This window comes from Dermochelys coriacea, chromosome 17 (genome assembly GCF_009764565.3).
Source record: "Dermochelys coriacea isolate rDerCor1 chromosome 17, rDerCor1.pri.v4, whole genome shotgun sequence".
NCBI classification, from domain to species: domain Eukaryota; kingdom Metazoa; phylum Chordata; order Testudines; family Dermochelyidae; genus Dermochelys; species Dermochelys coriacea.
Window position 1 is genome coordinate 18,883,156 of NC_050084.1, and position 23,903 is coordinate 18,907,058.

Below are 23,903 nucleotides of genomic sequence, written 5' to 3' on the forward strand. Positions count from 1 at the left end.
GATAAAAAGAAGAGTGTATACACCAATTTACTTACCAAAATGGTCAGAGAGCCATGGAATTTGCTTATTTATAACATAAGCATACTGTCCTTTGTGCTTATAAAGTAATGTCAGTTGTATGTACATTTTAAAAAGGGGTAAAGAGATGAGAGTGAGGGTGAATCAGGTCCCAAGCGAGCAAGTTACAAAGATTCTGAAATGGGACACTAAAATATGTTTGAAAAAGTTAGTACATTCTAAATGCTTCTAATTGGGTTCATCTTCAATCATTTGGCAAAACTGTATAAAGAGCAGGTGCAGAACAGAGTTGTGCTAGGGCTAAACAGAGAAAGGGAATGACTTTTTAAATGTTCAACATCTAATAAACTAGGCAGGATTAGGCCTGGCTAATACTTGGATGAGTGACTGGTAGTAAATGAACACAGTCTTGGGAAGCAGGTCGAGTGATTCAGTAGGTGGTTCCTCCCCATTGAGGGCGAAATCGTTGCTCCTGTTCCAGCTGCTTTATGCCAGGTAAAAGAGCTGGAGCAGAATAAAGGGACTCTGAAACCCCCAGTTCTGTCTCGGAGAGAATTCCCCCAGCACAAGTATTATGGAACATAACCATAAGGCTGCCTTCCATAGACCCCCTTGCAAGCACTGGTTTAGGGGATGGGGAGAGGGCAGAGTTGGGATTTTGAGGGTTGCATTAGGGATGCAGGGCCACCGTACATAAGAGTAGCACTGCATCCCATGAGAAGCCCGGGGAGGCTGTCGTAACACCTTTCAGAGCAGCTTTCTGGAGTCTGCTTTACCCTTTGGATCATCGCAGGATTGGGAGGGTGCAAAGGTGGTTTAAGTCTGCCTTAGCCCTCTCCCTCTGGGCTACAAGTATTGTGATATGCCTCTTACAGGTGCAGCATAAAATCTCACTCAGTATTGGACCAATGCATGGTGTTAGGAGACACTGTCAGTGCTAGAAGTACTGTCTTTTAGGTGAGAGACAAAGTCCTGGCGAGTCATGGTCATTAAAAGACCCACTTCGGTGTCCACATGTTTGGAAACTGAACTCTCACTAGTTACAACTCTTTCTGTTACCTGAATATATGGCTTGGACTTGGACTGTCTTTTTGCTGACTTTAATACCAGTTCACATATTTTTCTCTTTTTTTTCCTATTGAATTAATAATTGGATAAGTATCGTACCTTTCTAAAAGCTGAAATAATATAGGGAAAATATCCCTAAAGAGTGCACTTTAAGAACTCTATTGCGTATTTATCAGGAACTGACACATTAGGTATGGTGGAGGTTTGGAGACTTAGAGAGAAGGTGCATGTAGATGTTGGCAATGGCTGGAAGACTGTGCCTTAGGGGAAGAGACAGAACATTCCTGGGGGCAGTGCGAAGGTTCAGGTGAGAGTAAAAGTTGCAGCACCCTTTGAAAGATGCTGCTCCAGGGACTGTTGCCACAGCTCTCCCCCCAACCCGCCCGCTACTACTCCTATCGGGGTATCCAATGCTGCAGGCAATGCTAGAGTTTAGAGTGCAAGATGTAGGATTCTTGATTCTACTTGTGAAAGGACAGATGAGGACACCCTCTTCCCTCCAGTGTGAGACTGAAGTAGAATAAGGACCGAGCTTTTTATCAAAACACATTCTGAATGCTTTTCAGGGGAAGAAAGGTTGAGGGTATACGAACTACAAATTTTTTTATTATAGTTTTAGAATAGGAGAAATTAGTCTTAGAGTTTGAGTGCTTTTCTGTAACTTTGCATTGCATTGATCTTAGGCTGCAAGTAGTAAATTCAGACTTCCTCAGATGTTGCTGGAATATAGGGTTGCCACGTGTCCGGTTTTCGACCTGAACGCCAGGACCCTGGCAGCTCTGGTCAGCACCACTAACGGGGCTGTTAAAAGTCCGCTTGGTGGGAGCTGCTTGAGGTAAGCAGGCTCCAGGCGGTGCTTCCCCCTTCCTGCACCCCAAACCCCTCATTCCCAGCCCCCCCTGTCTGCACCACCAGCCAGAACCCTCACTGCCCTGCAAAAAGAACCCCTCATTGCAGGCCCCACCCCAGAACCCGTGCCCCGAGCCAGAGCCTTCAACCCCCTGCACCCCAACCCCTTACCTCAGCCCGGAACCCCCTCCCATACTCTGAACCCCTCTGCTCCACCCCCCCCAGCCTGGAGCCTCCTTCTGTACCCCAAATCTCTCATCCCTGGCCCCATCCTGGAGCCCTCACCCACTCCCGCACCCCAACCCTCTGCCCCAGCCTGGTGAAAATGAGCAAGTGGGTTAGGGTGGGAGAGGGAGCAACAGAGGGAATGGGGATGGAGTTAGCGGGAGGCGGGGCCTCAGAAGGGGCACAAAGGAGGGACGGGCAGGGGGCGGGGCAGGGGTGTTCAGTTTTGTGCGAGTAGAAAGTTGGCAACCGTACTGGAATATTAGAAATTGAACTGGAGCATTCTGAATTGTGGTTGTTCCTCCTGTGAATTATTAGGTTCTTTTTCTGATGCTGTATTGTATTCATAAATTTTGTGAAATATTATTTCATTTATAATTATGGAGATCTGACTTTTATGTTTAAAAATTGTGGGAAGCTTTATTTTTGTAGCTTCTTTGAAAGAGAAGTAACTTAAGGGGCAAATCATGCACCCAGCTAACTGAAACTCTGTGTTGGACCTTTATGAACATTAGTGCAAAAAAAGAAATGCTGCTTCTCAAGTCAGGGCAGGCCTGGAGCACCTTTGCAGCCAGTGCTGCAGTAGAAGCTCTAGCCATTCTAGGTTTGGTAGGTAAGATAGATTTTAAACAATAGCCAGGGTATCTAGGAACCAATTTATGGCTAAAGGATACACACAATTATGGTTCAACTGGCCACATCCTATCACACAACACTTCACTCCTCCTGCAAGCTGTGGAGAGTGCTCCATGAGAAACAGTCTCTCAGTGTGCCACATCCTATATCTGACCTTATCTCCAAGCAGCAGAATCATGTTGGTTCTTTTGCCTTTAAAGCAGTGATACTCAGATTGAGGCTCAGGAGCAGCAAGTGGCTCTTTAATATGTCTCCTAGTGCTTTTTGCAGCACATGATATTAAAACACCATGTGATTTAATTATTAACCAGGATATTTTACTATGTTGTTAACCAATTGTAGAATGCTTGGTCAGTCATTTTGCTGTGAAAATTATATATATATATATATATATATATATATATATATATATATATAAAAAACAGTAAATGAAACTCTGAATTCACTCTACTGTGGCTCTTTTGGGTAATGTTGATTGCTAATTTGGCTCTTGAACCATTAAGGTCTGAGAGTAGCAGCCGTGTTAGTCTGTATTCGCAAAAAGAAAAGGAGTACTTGTGGCACCTTAGAGACTAAGGTGCCACAAGTACTCCTTTTCTTTTTATTAAGGTCTGAGTATCACTGCTTTAAAGCCTTCAGATGACTGCAGAATTTAGGCTTGTGCTATTTTTTGATTAATGAAGACTAACATTCCTTTCACTAAAAAGAAAAGGAGTACTTGTGGCACCTTTGAGATATTTATTTGAGCATAAGCTTTCGTGAGCTACAGCTCACTTCATCGGATGCATGCTGTAGCTCATGAAAGCTTATGTTCAAATAAATGTGTTAGTCTCTAAGGTGCCACAAATACTCCTTTTTCTTTTTGCAGATACAGACTAACATGGCTGCTACTCTGAAACCTGTCATTCCCTCCACTGTTTGTGGACACCTTAAATTCCCTGCTGTAGGGTTTTTTTTATGCAGTGTTCTATTGTTTTAATCTGAATGGGTGATGTGTGTTTGGGAGTCAGGCAGGAATGCTCTGCTTAGTAAAAGTGGAAAAATAAGGGATAATTCAGCCCATTGGAAAAAACAGATGATATGTATAATTCTTGGTTTTAAAGCACAACCTTTTCATGTTCTATGTAAAATTGGGCGAGGTGGGGGTGCCGCGATGATGGGCTTTGTTTCAAAATGGAATTAGGGCAATAACTCTTCTGTCCCTTAGGCTAGTGGAGTCACAGGGGAAGAGGAGGAGAGCTGCAGTTTATTGCATGAAATCTTTGCCTCAGTCTCTCTAGGCTATTTCAGTTTACCCCTGAATTTTCAGGGGAATAATTAAGTATGCTGTGAGGTATTTGAATATTCAAAAGCCACAATGTAATTATTATTTTTCTAAAACATGTTTTCAGATTATTTTCACGTGTGATCTCCCAAGAAATCATTTGCATTTACTCCATCCATCCCAGACCTTGTACAACTCATTGCCATGCCTTTACTAACCCAGAGACAGTATTCCTAAGGAATACCTCCACCACAAATGTTTGTTGCAAAGATGAGGCTTGGGGGGAAAAAACAATATATTTAAAAACTCATTTTGCGTTGTGGTGATGACAGTGTGACACAGCAGAACTTGTGCACTGGCTTTGTCGTGGTTTTTTGTACATTTAATTGTAATTGTACATTTAAAAAAACTCATTTAGGAGTTTTCTTTCACTGCTTGTCATTTTGTGTGGGAGTTTCTTGAGAACAATTGCTAAAAAAGCATCACTTCAGACATAGTTCAGGCAACACAAATAGTCTCTTTGAAAGAATTGCAGTGCATTGGATGTATTATTTTTAGATCCAAACCTTAGGAAACACATTACCAATTATATAAAATATTAATTGCCACTAGTTCTGGCAGTGTTTCATAACTTGCTGCCTTACTGTTGTCAATGTTATAGGCCTGTAATAAGGAGGAAGCAGGGGTGAGAGAGACCAGACTTTTGTTTTGAAAAATCACCTCAAAAGCTCCATATCTAAAATATCAGGTGAACAAGTTTTTATAAGGTGGTTCAGATTTTCATTACTAAACCAAATAAAATGGGAAACCTGATTTTCTGTTCTTAAGTATGGAGTGGTGTACACTTTTTTTTTCTGTATGTCCCTGAACAAGTGCACCAGTAAACCCCTAAATTAGAGGCTTATGATTAGTTTTAAAGGTTTATTATTTGTATCTTTCCTGTCGTAGCAACATATTGGTAATCCACTCATTTCTCCTGTACATTTCAACCCAGGTATTACATTACTAGTTACTGTTAGAAATGGTGCAAGTGTGAATATTTTAACACTACCACTGTGGCACAAAATTAAATCCTATAACATATGTAGACACATCTGAAATCTATAGTGACCTGTGTTTTAGCACGTTACTCTTGCAGAAATTTTAAGTCCACAGTCATGCTGATGTGAAAGCTTTGTGTGGAAACTTAAAATTCACAGAGAACATTGTCCTGATCCTGTTGAACGTACTCCATTCCATACATTCCAATTCTCTCTCGTTGGCAAAACAGGAATCAGTCCCTATGGTTGAGTCTAGGGAGCACTTTATAACTCATGCCGTCTGTGGTTAGGAGTTCCCATTTTCCATAATACCAATTAGCCACCTACAAAATCTTTTAAATATAAGAAACAATGTGGCTGTATACCAGAAATGGCTAGGACGCTGTTATGTTTGCTGAGCCGTCAAGTGACCATCACTTCTCACATTTCAGGTACAATCTCAAGGCTCGGTAAAGCAGTTTCTATAAAGAAATCTCAAGCCATGCAAATGTCTTCAATTTTTTTTTAATAGTATCAGGGATAGTTAAGGGTTGGCCAATACTGTGTGAATTGTAAATTTAAACAGTGACAGTTTTTCTGTCCTAGTTGATAGGATTTACCTTTCCAGTCTGGCTTTGTATTAGTTTCTGTATCTTGTATTAGTTTGCAGATGGAAGAATTAATTTTAAATAGGGAAGATCTACATAATATAGGGCACAATTGATTTTTACTTCTGAAGTCTGTTTGCATGATTTAAAATTATTTCACTATTCACTATTTTTTTCACTTCTCTTCTTTTCAAACAAGTACTATCGGAGAAATATTTTTAAAGATTAACTTCTTAAAATTGATCTTATTTTTTTTTCTGCTGAGGTGCTTTTTTCTTTTCCTTTTTAAATAAATAAGGTGGTCCCAGCATATTCAATATCTAGACAGCTTTTCATCAGTTGCTCATCAGCATGCTAATTGCTGTATGACTAATTATGCCCTGAATTCCAGTTGATTTTCCTAATGAGACAGCTGGGTTAATTATATAATCATATGATTACATTAGCCTAGAGTGCCCTGGTGAAAAGTAACGCATGCAGGAGCGTGATGTCATCGCATGAACAGCATTCACAAGGGGGTGCATTCATCTTCTGCCTAATGACAGGGGAGGACAACATTACCCACAGTGCTCTTTGTGTAAACAGTTATATTGAATTATTAAGATCTGTGGTTTTTTTCCAGCTTGTACAATGCATGGAGAATTGTTTTTGAAGAAAACTCAGTTTGGAAATTCATCTGTTCAGTGATGGTCCAGTTTTACTTTGTGGTACTATGGCAGAGTTTACATTTGGTCTAAGTGTTAAAATGTTATAGCTATTGCTGAAATGTTACTTCAGGCTGGTAATGCAGTGTATTGTTTTATTGAGATCCACCTTTCTTTTACTTTAAAACCCTGCTCTTAAAATATGCACAATAGAACCTGGCTCGTCCACACATTTATAAACTCCACCAAAAATTTGGTGTTCTTTCCCCTCTCAGAAGTGGTTTGACAGCAGTTCCTGTTATTAAGGCCTTATATTAATTTGACTCCATTGTTTTTTTTTTTTTAAACAAAATACACTAGTGTGCATTAACTAGTACATTGTGAAGTATTATCTGCCAGGAAAGCGACACTGCATTTGTCCAAAGTTAACACAGTTGCTTTTTGCATGTCTTTGTTCATTCAGAGGCATATCCAGCCCCCTCCTTCTTGACCAGAGCCTCATTTGTAGCTGCACACCTGTGCATTCACGCAGGTCTGCCATGTGTGTGGCCGGGGAGACCTGCTCAGAGTGAGCTCCTTGTGAAGCAGCACTGAGAGGGCAGCACATGGAAAGGTTAGGGGAAGGGTGAGCTCTGTGGACACTAATCCATCCTCAGAGCTTGAGTGGCATCGAAGAATAGTTTTGACTATTATTTAGTATTTCTATTATGGTACTATGTCTGATGCTCGGTCAAGGATCAGGGCCCCATTGTGCTAGGCACTAAACAAATAGAAATAAAGATGAGTTTCTGTCTTGGTGTAAGGATGCAAGAAGTGGATTAGACAGAAAAAATGGGTATGGGGAATTGGAAGATGAGGTCATAATAAAATGAAAGGTTTAGCATAAAAGCAGGTATCTCAACTCACCTTTCACCAAACTAATGCCAGGTGGTAATGATTTGTAGGCATTTTTGTATACTAGCGATTTAAGCATTTCCTCTCTTTCCCCACCTTCTTGTCAGCTCTGTGTCCAGGCGGGGCACCAGACTCTTGATTTGAGTCTTATTCTCTAGCTTGCAAAATTGTCATTTACAGTGAGTCTTTCAGTTACTAGTGTCGATTAGCAAGGTTTTGCTGTACTGGAGATTAGAGAAAAAGCACTCCCTTATTTGGAACCTTGTCTTTGCTGCTTTCTGTACACTATCACCATTTCATTTCAGTTCCTTCAAATGTCAATGACCTCCTGTTAAATTATATGAAATCTGCGTAACATAAAAAGACAGCCTTTTATATGTGCAAGTTCTGGTCCCCCCCCCCCCCCCCAAAACCCCCTCACACCAATCAAGAAGGAAAATATAACATCAAAGATTTCAGATTGCGGTGCTTACACTGAACACAGTAATGCTTATGTGAAGTTTAAATATTGTTGGAGATAATTAAGAAGACCAAAAAGCTGTGATTTCTAAAGTTTAAAATGCACTTTGGGGTTTGAGATACATAAATTAATTGTTTGACTCTCTAGCCAAAACAAGTCATAGTCATTATGTTGTCATGCAGTAATTAGTTTTGTTTATAAATTAAGCCTAAGAGGTACTTTGGCAATGCCTTTTACAAATCCCAAAACAATATTCTAAGGCTGCAGGCTTTTAGTTGGTCAACTAAGCTATAGTAAAGTTTGAAATTTAATGCATGGGAGACTCTTTTTACATTTTGATCATTCTGTGACTGTTTGCTACTTTAGCATTAACCTTTAATAGAGCTAAATTAAATATACATGTCCTGATGAATAATTATGAGGTTGCATGAATTTTTATTTACAGTATAATGCTTTACAGGGATTGAAAATTTGACTAAAGGTTTAGTCATTATTCACTTTTTATAATGCATGTGTTATTTTTATATGTCTTTGAATTCCTTCCTAATTTCAGTCTAGAAAATTGTTTATTTGGAGCAGACAGTGTCTTGTATGGTGCCAACTATCAGAGGGGTAGCCATGTTAGTCTGTATCCACAAAAACAATGAGCAGTCTGGTGGCACCTTAAAGACTGACAGATTTATTTGGACGTAAGCTTTCATGGGTAAAAAACCCACTTCTTCAGATGCATGGAGTGAAAATGAAAGCTTACGCCCAAATAAATCTGTTAGTCTGTAAGGTGCCACCAGACTCCGCATTGTTACAGCGTCTTGTTCGTATCCTTGGTTTTAAAAATGAATGTACTAAAAATGTTTTTAAAAATCATGGGGATAGAAGGCAGTGTACAAACACTGGTTCTTATAAATACAGTTTGTATTGGCCATGGTATTTTAGGCCTGTTAGCACAAATGTTAATAGTATTTTATAGAAGTATCACAGATAAAGTTTTAGGTCCTCACTTGCTATATTTTTAAGTTTGTATTATAGCCCTAAATCAAATAGGCTGACACCATCCAGTCTTTCTTTATGATCAGTAGTCCAAAGTGCTGAACAGACTTTGCTGGAGAAATACTGGACTGAGGAAATGTGACAAAATGGTCGTTCTAGGTAATGGTTGTTTTGGCTGTATGGGAGAAGATTTATGTTGTGCATCTTAACTGGACTGTGTATAAATATTGTAGGGACTTCTCAGTGCTGCTATAACTTCAACTTTATGTATAATTCCTTATCCAGACCCCCTATACCTGCCACAATAACATTTTAAATTTGATTTATTACAAATATTTTAATAGAGATGATAATAATGAAAAGTATTTGGCCTAAAAACATAAATGAAAAATCTATGTAGTCATAAACTATGAATGTATGTACAGAGAATAGATGACAAGCAGCCTAGATTTTATATTATGAAGAAGGTAATGTCATAAGCTGTTGAGAAACTAAATAACAAAATGCAGTATACTGCTACTTATGATGTCCCTGAATTCAACATAACCCAGCACTGTTCTTTTATAAACTGTGAAACAACGCTGGCGTATTGAAAAACACACAGGCTCATGCTTAATGTGTTAACAGAGGTACAATAGACTTACTATGTTTCTAGAGGCTGAGGGTGGTCTGAAAAATTAATGACTACGGTGTTTGAAAATTAAGTGAACTCCATAATATATACTGTTGTTGATCCATTGAGTTTAGTGTTTAGCATTCCTCAACAGGAGACTAAATTTTTGCAGCCATTTCACAAGTGATGCTGGCGCCCATAGCAGAAATGCATTCAATAATTTTTTATAAGTCCATTGGACTCCAGCATTTTCCAACACTGACTGGGAAGCTGAGATCCCAGAATAAATTCTCTATCTGTATATGGCAGGTGTATTGTAACTGTGTTTTTAGCAGAATAGAAATTGATAGAATTGACAATAGGAGAACATATATAAAGTGTTTCAAATTTGTATTTAATTTATTGTGTTAAAAAAATAGAGAATAAGTACCATAAAATCTCCAATTAGCAGAATTAAATTTTATTAGCATTCACATCAGTTGTGTACTAGTAAATGTCACTATGATAGAGAATGAGCCAAAGGTTTGTAATCATATTCACACAAGAGATTCTGATATCAAATAACAGATCTTTCACAGATCCCCACAGCTGTACTTGTTTGTGCCTTATGGCTGAGGGCCTTATGGAATGGTACAAGCTTATTCAAAAGTATGGTTCTTTGAAAGGGGAGGTATTTAAAGGACTCCATTAATCAGTAATTAATATAATTTTTGTTGATTTTACTCAACAAAAGAACATCTTGTACATTAATATCTTTTTCATGAAAAAAGATTAGATCTTGAGACTTTCATGCCTCTTTAGTATGTGTCATTTTAAAGTTGCTGTCAAAATACTTTCTATCACTTTAAAAAGATACTATTAATCATTTAGAAAATAATGGAGAGCCTAAATATAAAAAATTGTATATAATTTTCAAAAAACACATGGGAAAGTAGAGGAAAGTAAATAAGACCTAGGCTTTACTACAACAACACTGCAAATGATCTTTAGAATGTCATTTTAAGGAAGAAGGAGAATTCCTCCACAAAGAATTTCAGGATTCTGAGCTACTAAAGCTATAGCGGTGTTGTTGTTGTCTTTTTATTATTTAGATCCAGTTCCAGCTCTGGATCTAGGACAGCAGCTTCAGCTGAAAGTCCAGCGCATGCATGATATTGAAACAGAGAACCAGAAACTTAGGGAAACTCTAGAGGAATACAACAAGGAATTTGCTGAAGTGAAAAATCAAGGTAGGTGGAAAAAATTGCACTCTTTCTCTCAGATTGTAATTCTAACTGTTTGAAGAATATTAGGATTAGCCCTAATTGTATTTCATAACATTAGTGTGCACAGATATATTGGTATTTAATAAAGGAAGACTATTGCATGCTTATAGCCACTTTGAAATTTGCATGTCTGCATATGACTATTTTACTTTGACTGGACCAACAGGATTTCCTTTAGAACTTTTCCTATAGTATCATGTGATAGCTGGACAGTCTTCTTTTAAGCATTCTGTTGTTGCCTTCAGCACTACCTAGTAGTGATCCAGCTAGCGTACTGAAGTTACATAGCAGTCATTAAATACTGAGATTATAGTAAGACTGGTCTAAGACCAAACAAGTATTTTTTTTAATCCACTATATATTAAGAACTTTATTTTGTTTTTTAAAAAGTATATCTTCTCTGCTCAATTTTTCCTCAGATAAATTAGTAAAGTTACCTCGGTGCTTGCAGAATTCTATATAAGTACTACAGGGAATGCCCAGATAATAGTGCAAATACCGAGGTAATGTTTCATTTTTTAAGGCAGTTGGCAAATTTTTTAAGGTGACCACGGTACATGAAAAGACTATTATCTAAGGTGCAAAAACCTGCTGTCTCTGAAAATACCCAAACTTTCTTGCCTTTCAGAAAACGTGCTTCCTGCACCAGGAAACAAAATATGCTCACTCTAAAAATCTATTTCCCTTTACACACAACTTGTGGTTTCCTTGTAAATATCCAATTCTGAGTTACACTAGCAGCAAATTGTTCTACCACATGGGAGAGTAGGCTTTGTTTATCATGTAAGACTTGGGGATCCAAACATTGCCCAGCTAGAGGTCTCATTGACAGTTTACTGGGGCATAATATGCTGAACCTAAATTGCAGCAAAAGGTGCATGTTACAGCCACCTCTCTCTTTAATATGAAGGGAGTGGCCCATTGAGACTGCAGGTCCCTCAGCATGCAGGTTTTCAGACTGGACTGCAATAGATGTAACATTGCATACTGGGAGCTCTACTCTTGGCAGTTGTGCTACTTTGATAAAAGTAGAGACACAACCACATTTCACTTTGTGGCACTCAATTGGTCATGCATTTTGACCACCTTCGTTTAGGAGCTTGGGACCTGATCTTGGAAAATGTAAAGAACCTTCAACTCCGGTTGTTTGCTATTTATTTATTTATTTTGACAGGCATAGCACTTAAATACTTCAGTCAGGATCAAGGCCCATTATGCTAAATGTCATGCAAACATGTAGAAGGACATGTCATGAAGAGCTTGTGATCTTGAAACCAATGGGAGCTGAGGGAAGTCAGCACTTTGCAGGACCAGGCCCTCTAATGCAACTACAAAATTTGTATTTATTATGAGTGGCTTTTTTATGCTATATACATTTATTTCATTCATGTACCAAATCCTCTTTGATCAGTGTTTCACTCTGGAATTGCAGTTCTACGCCGTATTTAAATTGAAATGGTCTGAATGTGTTAGGAATGATCTACAGAGTCCTGTTAGTAGTTGATGGTGTTTTTGATTTCTTTCCATAGATGGGTAGTACATGGCCTTACATGAAGTTAAAAACATAAGAATGGCCATAGTGGTCTGTCTAGCCCAGTATCCTGTTTCTGACAGTGGTCTGTGCCTGATGGTTTCTGTCAGTTGGAGGTTTAGGGATACCTGGAGCATGGGATTGCATCCCTGACCTTCTTGGCTATAATAGCCATTGATGGATCTTTTTTGAAGCCATTTACACTTTTGGCCTTCACAAAATTCCATTGCAGTGAGTTCCACAGGTTAACATTGTGCATTGTATGAAATGGTACTGCCTTTTCTTTGTTTTAAATGTTCTGCCTGTTAATTTCATCTGGTGACCTCTAATTCTTGTGTTATGTGAAGGGGTAAATAACACTTCCCTATTCACATTCTCCATTCCATTCATGATTTTATAGACCTCTCTCATGTCCCCCCCTTAGTCCAACTCTGATATGGGTTACCTAGGGAGGTGGTGGAATCTCCATCCTTAGAGGTCTTTAAGCCCCTGGCTGGACAAAGGGACAAAGCCCTGGCTGGGATGATTCAGTTGGGGTTGGTCCTGCTTTGAGCAGGGGATTGGACTAGATGACCTCCTGAGGTCTCTTCCAACCCTAATCTTCTATGATTCTATTATCTGTTTTTGAGATGGGGTGACCAGAACTGCACACAGTATTGTTGGACTTGTATAGTGGCATTATGGTATTTTCTGTCGTCTTATTTATCCCTTTCGTAATGGTTTCTAACATTCTGTTAACTTTTTTGACTGCTGCTGCACATTGAGTGGATGTTTTCAGAGAACTATCCACAATGACTCCAAGATTTCTTTCTTAAGTGGTAACAGCTAATTTAGACCCCATTATTTTGTATGTATAGTTGGAATTATGTTTTCCAATATTCATTACTTGCATATATCTACACTGAGTTTCATCTGCCATTTTGTCATCCAGTCCCTTAGTTTAGTGAGAGCCATTTGTAACTGTTTGCAATCAGCTTTGTACTTAACTAATTTGAGTAATTTTGTAATGTCTGCCAGTTTTGTTCACCCCCTTTTTAAAGTTAATTTATGAATATGTTGAACAGCACAGATCCCAATACAGATCCTTGGGGAACTCTCTCTATTGTGAAAACTGACCATTTATTCCTACCTGCCTTTGTTTCCTATCTTTTAATCAGTTATGGATCCATTAGAGGATCTTCTCTCATCCCATGACTGCCCACTTTGCTTGAGAGCCTTTGGTGTTTGACCTTGTCAAAGGCTTTCTGAAAGTCCAACAACACTATATTGAATGGATCACCCTTGTTCATGTACTTGTTGACTCTTTCCAACATATCATATGTTTATCTATTATCTGATGCATTTATTCTTTATTATAGTTTCAACAAATTTACCTGGTACTTACCAGCCTGTAATGGGCAGGATCTCCTCTGGATCCTTTTTTAAAAATAGGCATTACATTAGCTATCTTCCAGTCATCTGGTATAGAGGCTTATTCAGGATTCTTGGGTGAATACTATCTAGTCCTGGTGCCTTATTACTGTTTCATATATCAATTTGTTCCAAAACCACCTCTGTTGTCACTTCAGTCTGGGACAGATCCTCAGTTTTGGCACCTAAAAAAATGACTTGGTGTGGGGATGTCCCCCACATCCTCTGCAGTGAAGACCGATGCAAAGAATTCATTTAGCTTCTCCACAATGGCTTTGTCTTCCTTGATTGCTCCTTTAGCATGTCAGTTATCACATGGTCCCACTGACTGTTGGGTAGGGTTCCTTTTTCTGATGTACTTAAACGTTTTTTGCTCTTAGTTTTTGTGTCCTTAGCTTAGTGGATCTTCAGATTCTTTCTCAGCCTGCCTTCCTGTACTTTTACACTTGATTGCTTCTTTCTATATTCCTCATTAGGATTAGAATTCCAATTTTTAAAGGCTGTCTTTTTGCCAATAACTGCCTCTTTTACTCTGTTGGTTAACCATTGTGGCATTTGAGATATGCATTTAGTTTAAGCCTCTATTTTGCTGTTTTCAGTCTCCATGCAGTTGGCAGGCATTTCACCTTGTGACTATTCCTTAATTTCTGTTTAACTAGCTTCCTCATTTTTATGTACTTCCCCTTTCTGAAGTGAAGTGCTGCTGTGATGGGTTTCTTTTGGAATGTTGCCCCTTACAGGGATGTTGTATTTAATTACATTGTGGTTGCTATTACGGAGCGGCTCATCTCTATTTACCTCTTAGACTGGGATCCTGTGATCCATTTAGGACTAAATCAGGAATTTCCTCTCCCTTTTGTGGGTTCCACGAGCACCATCTGTGGTGTCTAGAATTTTCTCTCTGCATCCTTCCCTGAGGAGACACACACCCCATCAATTTGAGGATACTTGAAATCCTCCGTTATTATTGCTGCATCTGCTTTTTCAATCTCTCTAATCTCCCTGAGCATTTCACAGTTGCTGTCACCATTCTGGTCAGGTGGTTGGTAGTATATTCCTCCTGCTATACTCTTAATGTTCAAGCATGGAATTTCTATCAATAAAGATTTTATGGTACAATTTGATTCATTTAAAGTTTTTACTTTTATTTGACTCTATGCTTTCTTTCACATATAGTGCCACTCCCCCACCAGCATGACCTTCTCTGTCATTCCTATATATTTTGTACCATGGGATTACTCTGTCCCATTGATTATCCTCATGCCACCAAGTTCCCACAATGCCTATTATATCATTATCCTTGATTAATACCAGGCACTCTGGTACACCCATCTTATAAAAGCACTTGTGCATTTTGTTAATATTCAGTTGCTTGCCTTTAGGTGTTGTATTTAAATGGGACTCTTTTGTGTTTGATTGTTCCTCACTAGCTCCTACCTATACTTACCAGCTTCTTTTGTATCCTGTTTACTAGGATATAGCGTTCTCCCATTAATAAATTCATCCCTAAGGGATGTCTGTGCCCGAACCATGTGCTTCTCCATATGTCAGCTTTCCCCCAGCCCTTTGTTTAAAAAATCCTCTACAACTTTTTAATTTTACATAGAATCATAGAAACTTAGGGTTAGAAGAGACTGCCAGGGTCATCCAGTCTACCCCCTGCCAAGATGCAGGATTTGTTGTGTCTAAACCATCCAAGACAGATGGCTGTCCAGTCTCCTTTTGAAAATCTCCAGTGAAGCAGTCTGGTTCCATTTTGGTTTACGTGGAGCCTGTCCTTCCTATATAGGTTCCTTCTTTTCCAAAAGGTTCCCCAGATTGTAATAATCCTACAACTGTCCTCCTTACACTGTCATCTCATCCATGCATTGAGACCTTGCAGTTCTGCCTCTCTTTCTGGCCTTGCACATGGAACTGTAAGCACTTCAGAGGTCCTGGACTTTAATCCCTTGCCTAGCAGCCTGAATTTGGCCTCTGGGATCTCTCGCCTGCCTTTTCTTGTGTCATTGGTACCTACATAAACCACAACCATTAGCTGCTACCCAGCACTGCACATATATCTGTCTAGATGTCTCGTGAGATCCACAGCCTTTGCACCTGACAGGCAATTTAGTATGAGGTTCTCCTGGTCATCACAAACCCAGGTATCTATATTTCTTCTTTGATAATGTGGGTGCTCCACTTTAGGTTTTTTGATGCCATATACTTGTAATTGGAGATTTGTGGTAGCAGTGACCGGAAAGCTGATGCTTTCTTGCACCATTCCAAGCTGTTACATAGCGGTGTGCAGCCATCCCTCAGTTCCTTCTCTACCATCTTTAGACTGAGTCAGACGGATCAGCGGCACCCTCTCTTTCTTGTTAGATAGATTAGAGTTTTTGGTATCAGAGGGGTAGCCGTGTTAGTCTTCAAGGTGCCACCAGATTCCTCGTTGTTTTTGTGGATACAGACTAACAGATTTATTTGGGCATAAGCTTTCATGGGTAAAAAACCCACTTCTTCAAATGCATGGAGCGAAAATTACCATAATTATTACCATATTGCCAGAAAATTACCATAATTTTCACTCCATGCATCACCCCCTCTACTTTGGAGTTTAAAATCGATTCTCTGAGGTAGACAAGGAACTGAGGAATGGTTGGTTGTGCACCACTGTGTCACCGCTCAGAATGACGCAAGATGGCAACAGCGCATGTGCGGCCCAACCAGGCATTGCTATCACAAATCTCCAACTACAAGCTCAGTGTGTCAAGACATGTAAAGTGGAGCACCCACAGGGACAACCATCTCGAAGAACCTCAGTTATTGCACAAGATGAGTAACCTTCTCTTCTGATGATCAAATCCCCATCACTATTACCTGTCTCTTTCTAATAACTGTTCTCTGCCCTGGAGGGATAGCCTCAGTGTGAGAGGATACCATTACATAATCTGGAAGGAGGGTCTCAACAATAGGATTCGCAAAAAGAAAAGGAGTACTTGTGGCACCTTAGAGACTAACAAATTTATTAGAGCATAAGCTTTCGTGAGCTACAGCTCACTTATGAAGTGAACTGTAGCTCACGAAAGCTTATGCTCCAATAAATTTGTTAGTCTCTAAGGTGCCACAAGTACTCCTTTTCCTTTTGCGAATACAGACTAACACGGCTGCTACTCTGAAACCTAACAATAGGATTGTTTCCTTCTGCTTCATCCTTATGCACTCCTTACCTGAGATTTTCATCCTCTTTAACAGTACAGAGGCTGTCAGATTGGGGTTGGGACCACTCTATTGTGTGCCTGAAAGTCTTGTCTATGTTCCTCTGTTTCTCTTAGCTCTTCCAGTTCAGCCACTCTGGCCTCCAGAGCCTGTACTGTGTCTGTGGGGGCCAAGAGCTGCTTGCACTGCATGCACACACATGCCACCTGTCCACAAGGCAGATAATTGAACATGCCACATTCAGTGTGATAAACTAGATAGCCCCTAATCTGCTCCTGGATTTCTGCCTGCATTATATTTACTCTTGCAGGGCTTTTTTTGTTTGTGTGTTTTGTTTTTGTTTAGTTTGGAGGGGTTTTTTTTGGGGGGGGGGGGGTTAGCCCTGCCTCCTTGTCAAGGGATTTTAAAGGGGTTAGGGTTCAGAGGATAGCAGGCGGGAGGCTCATTAGTAAGCTGTCAGCCTAGCCTAGCAGGCTGCTTAACTCAGCACACAGCCCCCAAAACAGACCACGCTATATTTGTCAATCTACCAAGCACATGGCAAGCAAGCAAGCAGACAAAAACAAACAAACTGAGACGCTCACACAAGGATATGTAACCTCTCCTCCTTAACCTGGAGAACTCCCTCTCAAAACTTTCCTGTTCCTGTAAGTGCTATCCCCCAGAAGTGGTATTTCTGTAATTGCTTATTGAGCTTTAGCCAGCACAGATTACAAAGAAGGTTCTTGCTTCCTGGAGTGGAGTAATTCCATTGACTTCACTAGGACTACTCAAGTGAGTATAGATGTGAACAGGGTTTGGGCCTAAATCATGACCCTTTACTGGGGGTACTTCATATCTATGTAGGTTTGAATGAGTCAGGCATTTTAGTACTTTTTTCTTTTAAAGTCTCAGGGTGCAAGCAGGAACAGCTCTCATGGTCCTTAGTGGAATTGCACTTACTCGTTCCAGTGCTGAATTAAGTTCTCTATTACTGAGTTCATTTTGTTTTCTTACATTTTAGTGATGAAAATATTTAGGGTAAAATTCTCTCCAGTCCAAATGGCAAATACCAACTCTGCACATCCAAGAAAATATCAATGTTCAGATCTACTTTGCAGGTCTGAAGGAAGAATTTTCCCTTGGATTTTCAAGAATACAATTGATCAATATGGTAAAAAGGGACACCAGGCAAGACATGATTTAATGAGCCTGAGATTTTTTTTTTAAATGTCTAAAAAATTTTAGACCGTCATATTTAGTCAAAAGCCGGTGGTTGGTTATATGCCTTTGTTATCATTTCAATTCTTCCCTATTAGTTGGTCACAATGGCTCTGACTTTTCCCTCTGTGCTCCCTACACCAAGATTCTGATCTCACTTATTCTGATTTTATAATAAAATTCCATTAACCTAATTTTGCATGCTATAAGTTAGATCAATTTCAAACTGTAGGCTTTAATTTTTATAGTGCCATTTGTCTTTCCAATTTGTTTATGGACAGTTTTTTTGCACCTGGTAGTATTTTTCTCCTTTCACCAATATTGCTAATAATATCGCTTCTTGGACTGCTACATCTCTCCCTGGCAGCATCAAAGTATTGTCAGCTTATGAGTCTTCTCTAAATATGGTTCCTTTCCAGACTCCCTTTTGTTGCAAAGCACACCAGTCTTGGTCCGTGTCTTGCTTTCCTATTGTAAGCCTTAAGGCATAAAGAATTCTGCCATTCGATGTGGTGGAGTGAGAGTCTCAGTGACAATGTCAGTTACTGTAACCAAAATATTAAGGATTCCAGTTTGTCTATTAAATTTGATATATGTGTTAACACAGCAGTTAAATTCTAACTGCCATATTTTTCATCAGTTGTGAAGCTGGTGTGTGTTCAATTAATAAAACACTGAATCTGTACAAGAGCCATATTAAAATTGCTTCTTTTTACATGAGCACAGTAATATGAATGAACTATTTGTGTAAATTCATACTTAAATCCACAGTGGGACTTTATTTATCTCCACTCAGCAGAGAGCTAATTTGAGACTAGTTAATAAGGTGATATTATATTTTACAATTGATTGTTTTTCAGTCATGTTATAGAAACCCTAGCTCTGCTTCCCAGCAAAATCCATTGATCCTTCTCAACCTAAACGTTTAAAGTTCAATTTAACATTTAGGGAGTAAAAGGTCTCTGAAGGGACTCATATCCATTGATTTTGTGTCAAAATTGAAGAGCTAAATTTTAAAACACACTGAGCCTACAGGGTAAAGGGAGCCTTGTATTCTTGTAGCCACATGAAGCTGTGTAAACTCATTCTTTGCCTATTGTTTTTCTGTAGAGGTTACAATAAAAGCGCTTAAAGAGAAAATCAGAGAATATGAACAGACCCTGAAGAACCAAGCAGAGAATATAGCCCTTGAAAAAGAACAAAAATTACAAAATGACTTTGCAGAGAAGGAGAGGTGAGTGTTTGTGTGTGTGTGTAGGTGTTGTATGGAGGGAAGGAAATCATAATTTTCTTAATTATGATTAATCTTAATCTTAAAGCTTAATCTTTCCAAATAGGGTCCTTCCTTCAGTTCATTGAGACAGCTCATACACTGAATCATTCTAGTGATTTATGTGTTTGAGACAATCATTTGATACTCAACTTTACACAGAAAGACAATTGTGCAAGTGTATAAGTGAAACAAGGACCTATTCTTGTTCAATATCTTCATTAATGATCTGGAAGATGGCGTGGATTGCACCCTCAGCAAGTTTGCAGATGACACTAAACTGGGAGGAGTGGTAGATACGCTGGAGGGTAGGGATAGGATACAGAGGGACCTAGACAAATTAGAGGATTGGGCCAAAAGAAATCTGATGAGGTTCAACAAGGACAAGTGCAGAGTCCTGCACTTAGGACAGAAGAATCCCATGCACCGCTACAGGCTGGGGACCGACTGGCTCGGCAGCAGTGGAATGCGTTACCTAGGGAGGTGGTGGAATCTCCTTCCTTAGAGTTTTTAAGGTCAGGCTTGACAAAGCCCTAGCTGGGATGATTTAGTTGGTCCTGCTTTGAGCAGGGGGTTGGACTGGATGACCTTTTGAGGTCCCTTCCAACTCTGATATTCTATGATTCACTCCTCTGATGTATTTGGGGTGTTACTTTCAAAAGAGTGCAATCCTACTTTTATTCTTCATTAGTTGGATTGTCCTTTGTGACGCCAATCTTTCTCCATTAGCTGACAGTGTAATTCAGTCAGTCTTTTGTGTCACAGTACCATTGTACATCAATTCAACACAGAACATTTTAAGAAGAAATATTGTACCCAACAATACGGTTACCTACTTGCATGGTAACAGGAATCTCGCAGAGCTCTGTGGCTCTCACTCAGAACTTAATTTTGAAAAGAGTTTGCGTGCTCCTATATGTCAAAATAATATGTAATTAATTTCTCACTTAATTATTGATTTTTTTTAAAGCAAACTTGGAAGCATTTCCAATTTTTCAAAAGCTAGCAAAATGGAATGCTAAAAACCTTTTCTATAATTTAGATCAGCTGTCAGCGAAGTTAGACTGTACATTATAGAAGGGGAGTGTTAACAGGTTGTTTTTCAGTGATGAACCCTCAACTCAGGTACTCCTCCCTTAGTCCAACAGTGCCTGGATCTGCAAATCTTCAGTACATACTTAAAGGCTTACCATTTTCCTAGGCTGTTTGTGTGGGTGGTTGGATTGATCATTTAGATTAAGGTAGGAGTGGGATGAAGCTACATGTGAACTGGGAGATACTTTTTAAAATCAGAATTTTATAGTTACTTTTTGTTGTATAATAGAATCAACGTTTCTTGTTTCTATCAAATCCAGTTTGTTTTTATGTATGTAAATTTTATTTTTATGTATATGTAATGACAGTTCAGTGGAAGGTAAATTACAGAAAAGAGTGTGTGTTAGAGGTGCTTTTTGACTACAAAACACAACCTAAAATTATATAGTTTAATATGGAGGGAAAAAATAAACTTTTGACTTGAGTTTCTTTCCAGAGATACTTTTCTATCAAACTTGTTAACAAGAAAATGTATTGTCTGGTTTAAAATTATTGTGTCAGAGAATATGTAAACATACAAAATAATACTCAAGATCTGTGACAGTTAGAAAGTTTTCATTGATTTTGTCTGAACAGGATTTTTTTAAACATGTTCCCCAGGGAGACGTTTAGGATGCTGGGCGCTTTATGCACTATCATCACTATTTAAAATCTGCAGAATAGGTAAAAGTCTCCAGAAGCCTTTAGCAAAGAGTCTGGTGACTGTATGGGCAAGTGACATGAAAGCATGTGCTGTAACTGACACAAACAAGGGAATGTTGCATATGGACATAAGAAATGTGAGCATATTGAAAGGTCTGATCGTGTTATATAGGAAATAATGTAATATTTGTTTTGAAATGTACGTAGTTTTTTTTACAGGGTAGTTAATACTGTTGCATTTAAAATCCATTGCAATTATGATGAAACAGCAGTCAGATCTATTGAGGATATCATTTATAGCAACAAATTCCTTCATTATGACAGAAAAATGGAAATGTATCATTCCTCTTGTACTAACTTCGTACAACAGTGGGTGCGTGGTGACAATTTTCTTAATATGTGTGACATTTCCAAAACAAATTATGCTACGGAAAACCTTCCACTAAAGATCATTTAGATAGCAGTCAACTCTTGAATTATGTTCACAGCTTACATTTTGACGTAGCTACACTGTTAAAATTTTAATAACTGGGACTCCAAAATATGTACAGCATTCCAGCGAGATATGGCTTATGGTTCCCATTGTGGTATCTTGTAGTATACATGGTGGTGTCATTTGCCTGATTACAGTTGAGCTGGTTAATCTCTGTCTTTCTCAAAATTGCAAAATACAATTAAGCTGGTATACAAGATCACCAGCTCCATTTTCGTCTCTCCTTTTTTCTTTTTCAGAAAGTTGCAAGAAACACAGATGTCGACAGCCTCGAAGCTGGAGGAGGCCGAACACAAAGTTCAAGCTTTACAAACAGGTTTGGCATTGCTGTTGTGATCTATACCAATGGCCAGGCTGGTGGTAGGATAAATACAAAGAAAGGAAATCAGGACTGAGCTTGAACCAGATCTTGCAAGTCTACGTTAGGACTCAGGGGAAGATCCAGCAATGCTTAAAAATTGCCCTGCAAATCAAAGATTCTGTTCGGCTGCTTAGCCCAGGGTCCTCAGGTATTGGTGGCATCTTGATCTCTCCCCTGTTCTCTTCCTGTAGCACACAGCAGTTTGGTCTCCTGAAGACTGAAATGCTATTGTCTAATCCAAATTATTGGGCTCTGTATAGAGGTAACTGGGAGAAATTTAGTGGCCTGGGCCACATCAGTCTAGATGATCTAATGGTCCCTTCTGGCCTTAAATTCTGTGTGTCTACCAAAAAAAAAAATGTACACTTGTGCTGTAGCCAACTATTGGTGGATGTAGTGGGTAAAACCTATATAGTATAGTAGATATGTCATTGGAATGTTCCTGCAACTAAAACAGGCCTCAGAGCTGCTGACTACATCCATGTTTGCCTTTCCACATTGTTTTATGCACTGATATCATACACCCCTAATCTGTGCTATATATAATGGTCAGAATTCAATGTGAACCGTATTTCTGCTTCCCATCAAGCAACCTGCTATTTACTTTGCTATTCATCCTTGCACAGTTATGTTTGCCAATCCATCTAAGGTAGTGCCCATTGGGTTTTTTTCCCTGTGAAGACAAGACATTTAAATTTGACTCCATGGACTGAATGGAATAAATATTTTAGTTGAAGGAGCAATGTGAAACGAATAACGTCTAGCTACATTAAGCAGAATGGTAACTGGAAACTTTTACAATTCAAAAGAAACAGATTAAAAAATACAGAAAAACTAATTCTTAAAACCTTTTCATCATCTAAGTGATTATTTGTTTGGTCAGGTAGAATCCTTAATGCAAGATGATTTTTGGACAGGAAACAGTTTATAGTGGGATAAAAAATTGAGTAGCCTTTTTATATTGCACAAAGTACTGGTCTATTACAGTACCAGTAACGTTTCAATGTTTTATGCCTTCTAGCCTTGGAAAAAACTCGGACAGAATTATTTGACCTGAAAACAAAATACGATGAAGAAACTACTGCAAAGTAAGATTTCACCATTTTCTTCTTACATATCTTCCGTTAGTAACCCACCTTCCTAATTTTGCATGTTATAACTGGAAAGAAGAGTGAGATGGAGGTGGTTTTGGAGTAGAAATAAGTAGGAAAACATTGGCATAATTGAATATCCTGTACAGAGACTGATTACATTAGTGTGTTTTCCACAGAGTTGCTAGTTCCTCTCCTGTCTTGGCTGGGCAAGGCAGGAGGTGGCGCAACAGGGCGGAGAGCGGGTGGAGCCATGGTTCTGTCCCAACTAACGAACCAGTGTGCTAGAGGAACATATACTGTGTTGCATAAGGACTTTGGACAGTTTATTCCCTCCGTGGAGCAGTAGGGAGACCAGGAAGAAGATTGACTCCCCAAGTCACAATCTGCCTCCTATGCTTCTCCTGGGCAACAAAACATTTCCCCTTATACTGAGCCATAGCATAATGCCATAATCTCTAGTCCTTAGTAATAAGAGGAATGTGGTGGTCATGTTTTTGCCCATAAGTTGTTGGTGGGTAGAGATCTGTCTGTAGTAGTAGCAGTCTGTAGCAGAGGCCTGCTGGCATCCATTCTTCCGTTGTGTCCAAATCTGTATCAAAGTTGGTTCTTTAGAGACTATTCTTGCAAATTCTGAGGATTCTTAATCCCCATTGAGATCCTTGGGAGCTACAAGAAAAGGAATACTTGTGGCACCTTAGAGACTAACAAATTTATTAGAGCATAAGCTTTCGTGAGCTACAGCTCACTTCATCGGATGCATTTGAAGTGAACTGTAGCTCACGAAAGCTTATGCTCTAATAATTTGTTAGTCTCTAAGGCGCCACAAGTACTCCTTTTCTTTTTGCGAATACAGACTAACACGGCTACTACTCTGAAACTTGGGAGCTACAGTGCTTGAAACTTGTGACTGGGTCCTTAATTGTTACGGTTGAATGTTTACTATAGAAACAATTTTTATCCCCTTCTTACATGGACTCTATATAAATTTTTGCTAATTTGCATATTTTAGTTGTTTGATATGCCTTATTCAGAACTTGGATATATTTTAGTTTCTTACTG

General features: G+C 39.0%; 1 protein-coding gene across 9 annotated transcripts in view; it reads left to right on the forward strand.

Annotated features, from left to right (window-relative positions):
- CUX1 (cut like homeobox 1) overlaps positions 1–23,903 on the forward strand; it is a 389,353-nt gene that overhangs the window by 179,145 nt on the left and 186,305 nt on the right. For all 9 annotated transcript variants that reach the window (XM_038375270.2, XM_038375268.2, XM_038375267.2 and 6 more), the window contains exons 5-8: positions 10,377–10,514; positions 19,000–19,123; positions 21,629–21,705; positions 22,772–22,838. In XM_038375270.2, the coding sequence (XP_038231198.1) occupies positions 10,377–10,514; positions 19,000–19,123; positions 21,629–21,705; positions 22,772–22,838 (406 nt within the window). The remainder of the gene's footprint in view (positions 1–10,376; positions 10,515–18,999; positions 19,124–21,628; positions 21,706–22,771; positions 22,839–23,903) is intronic.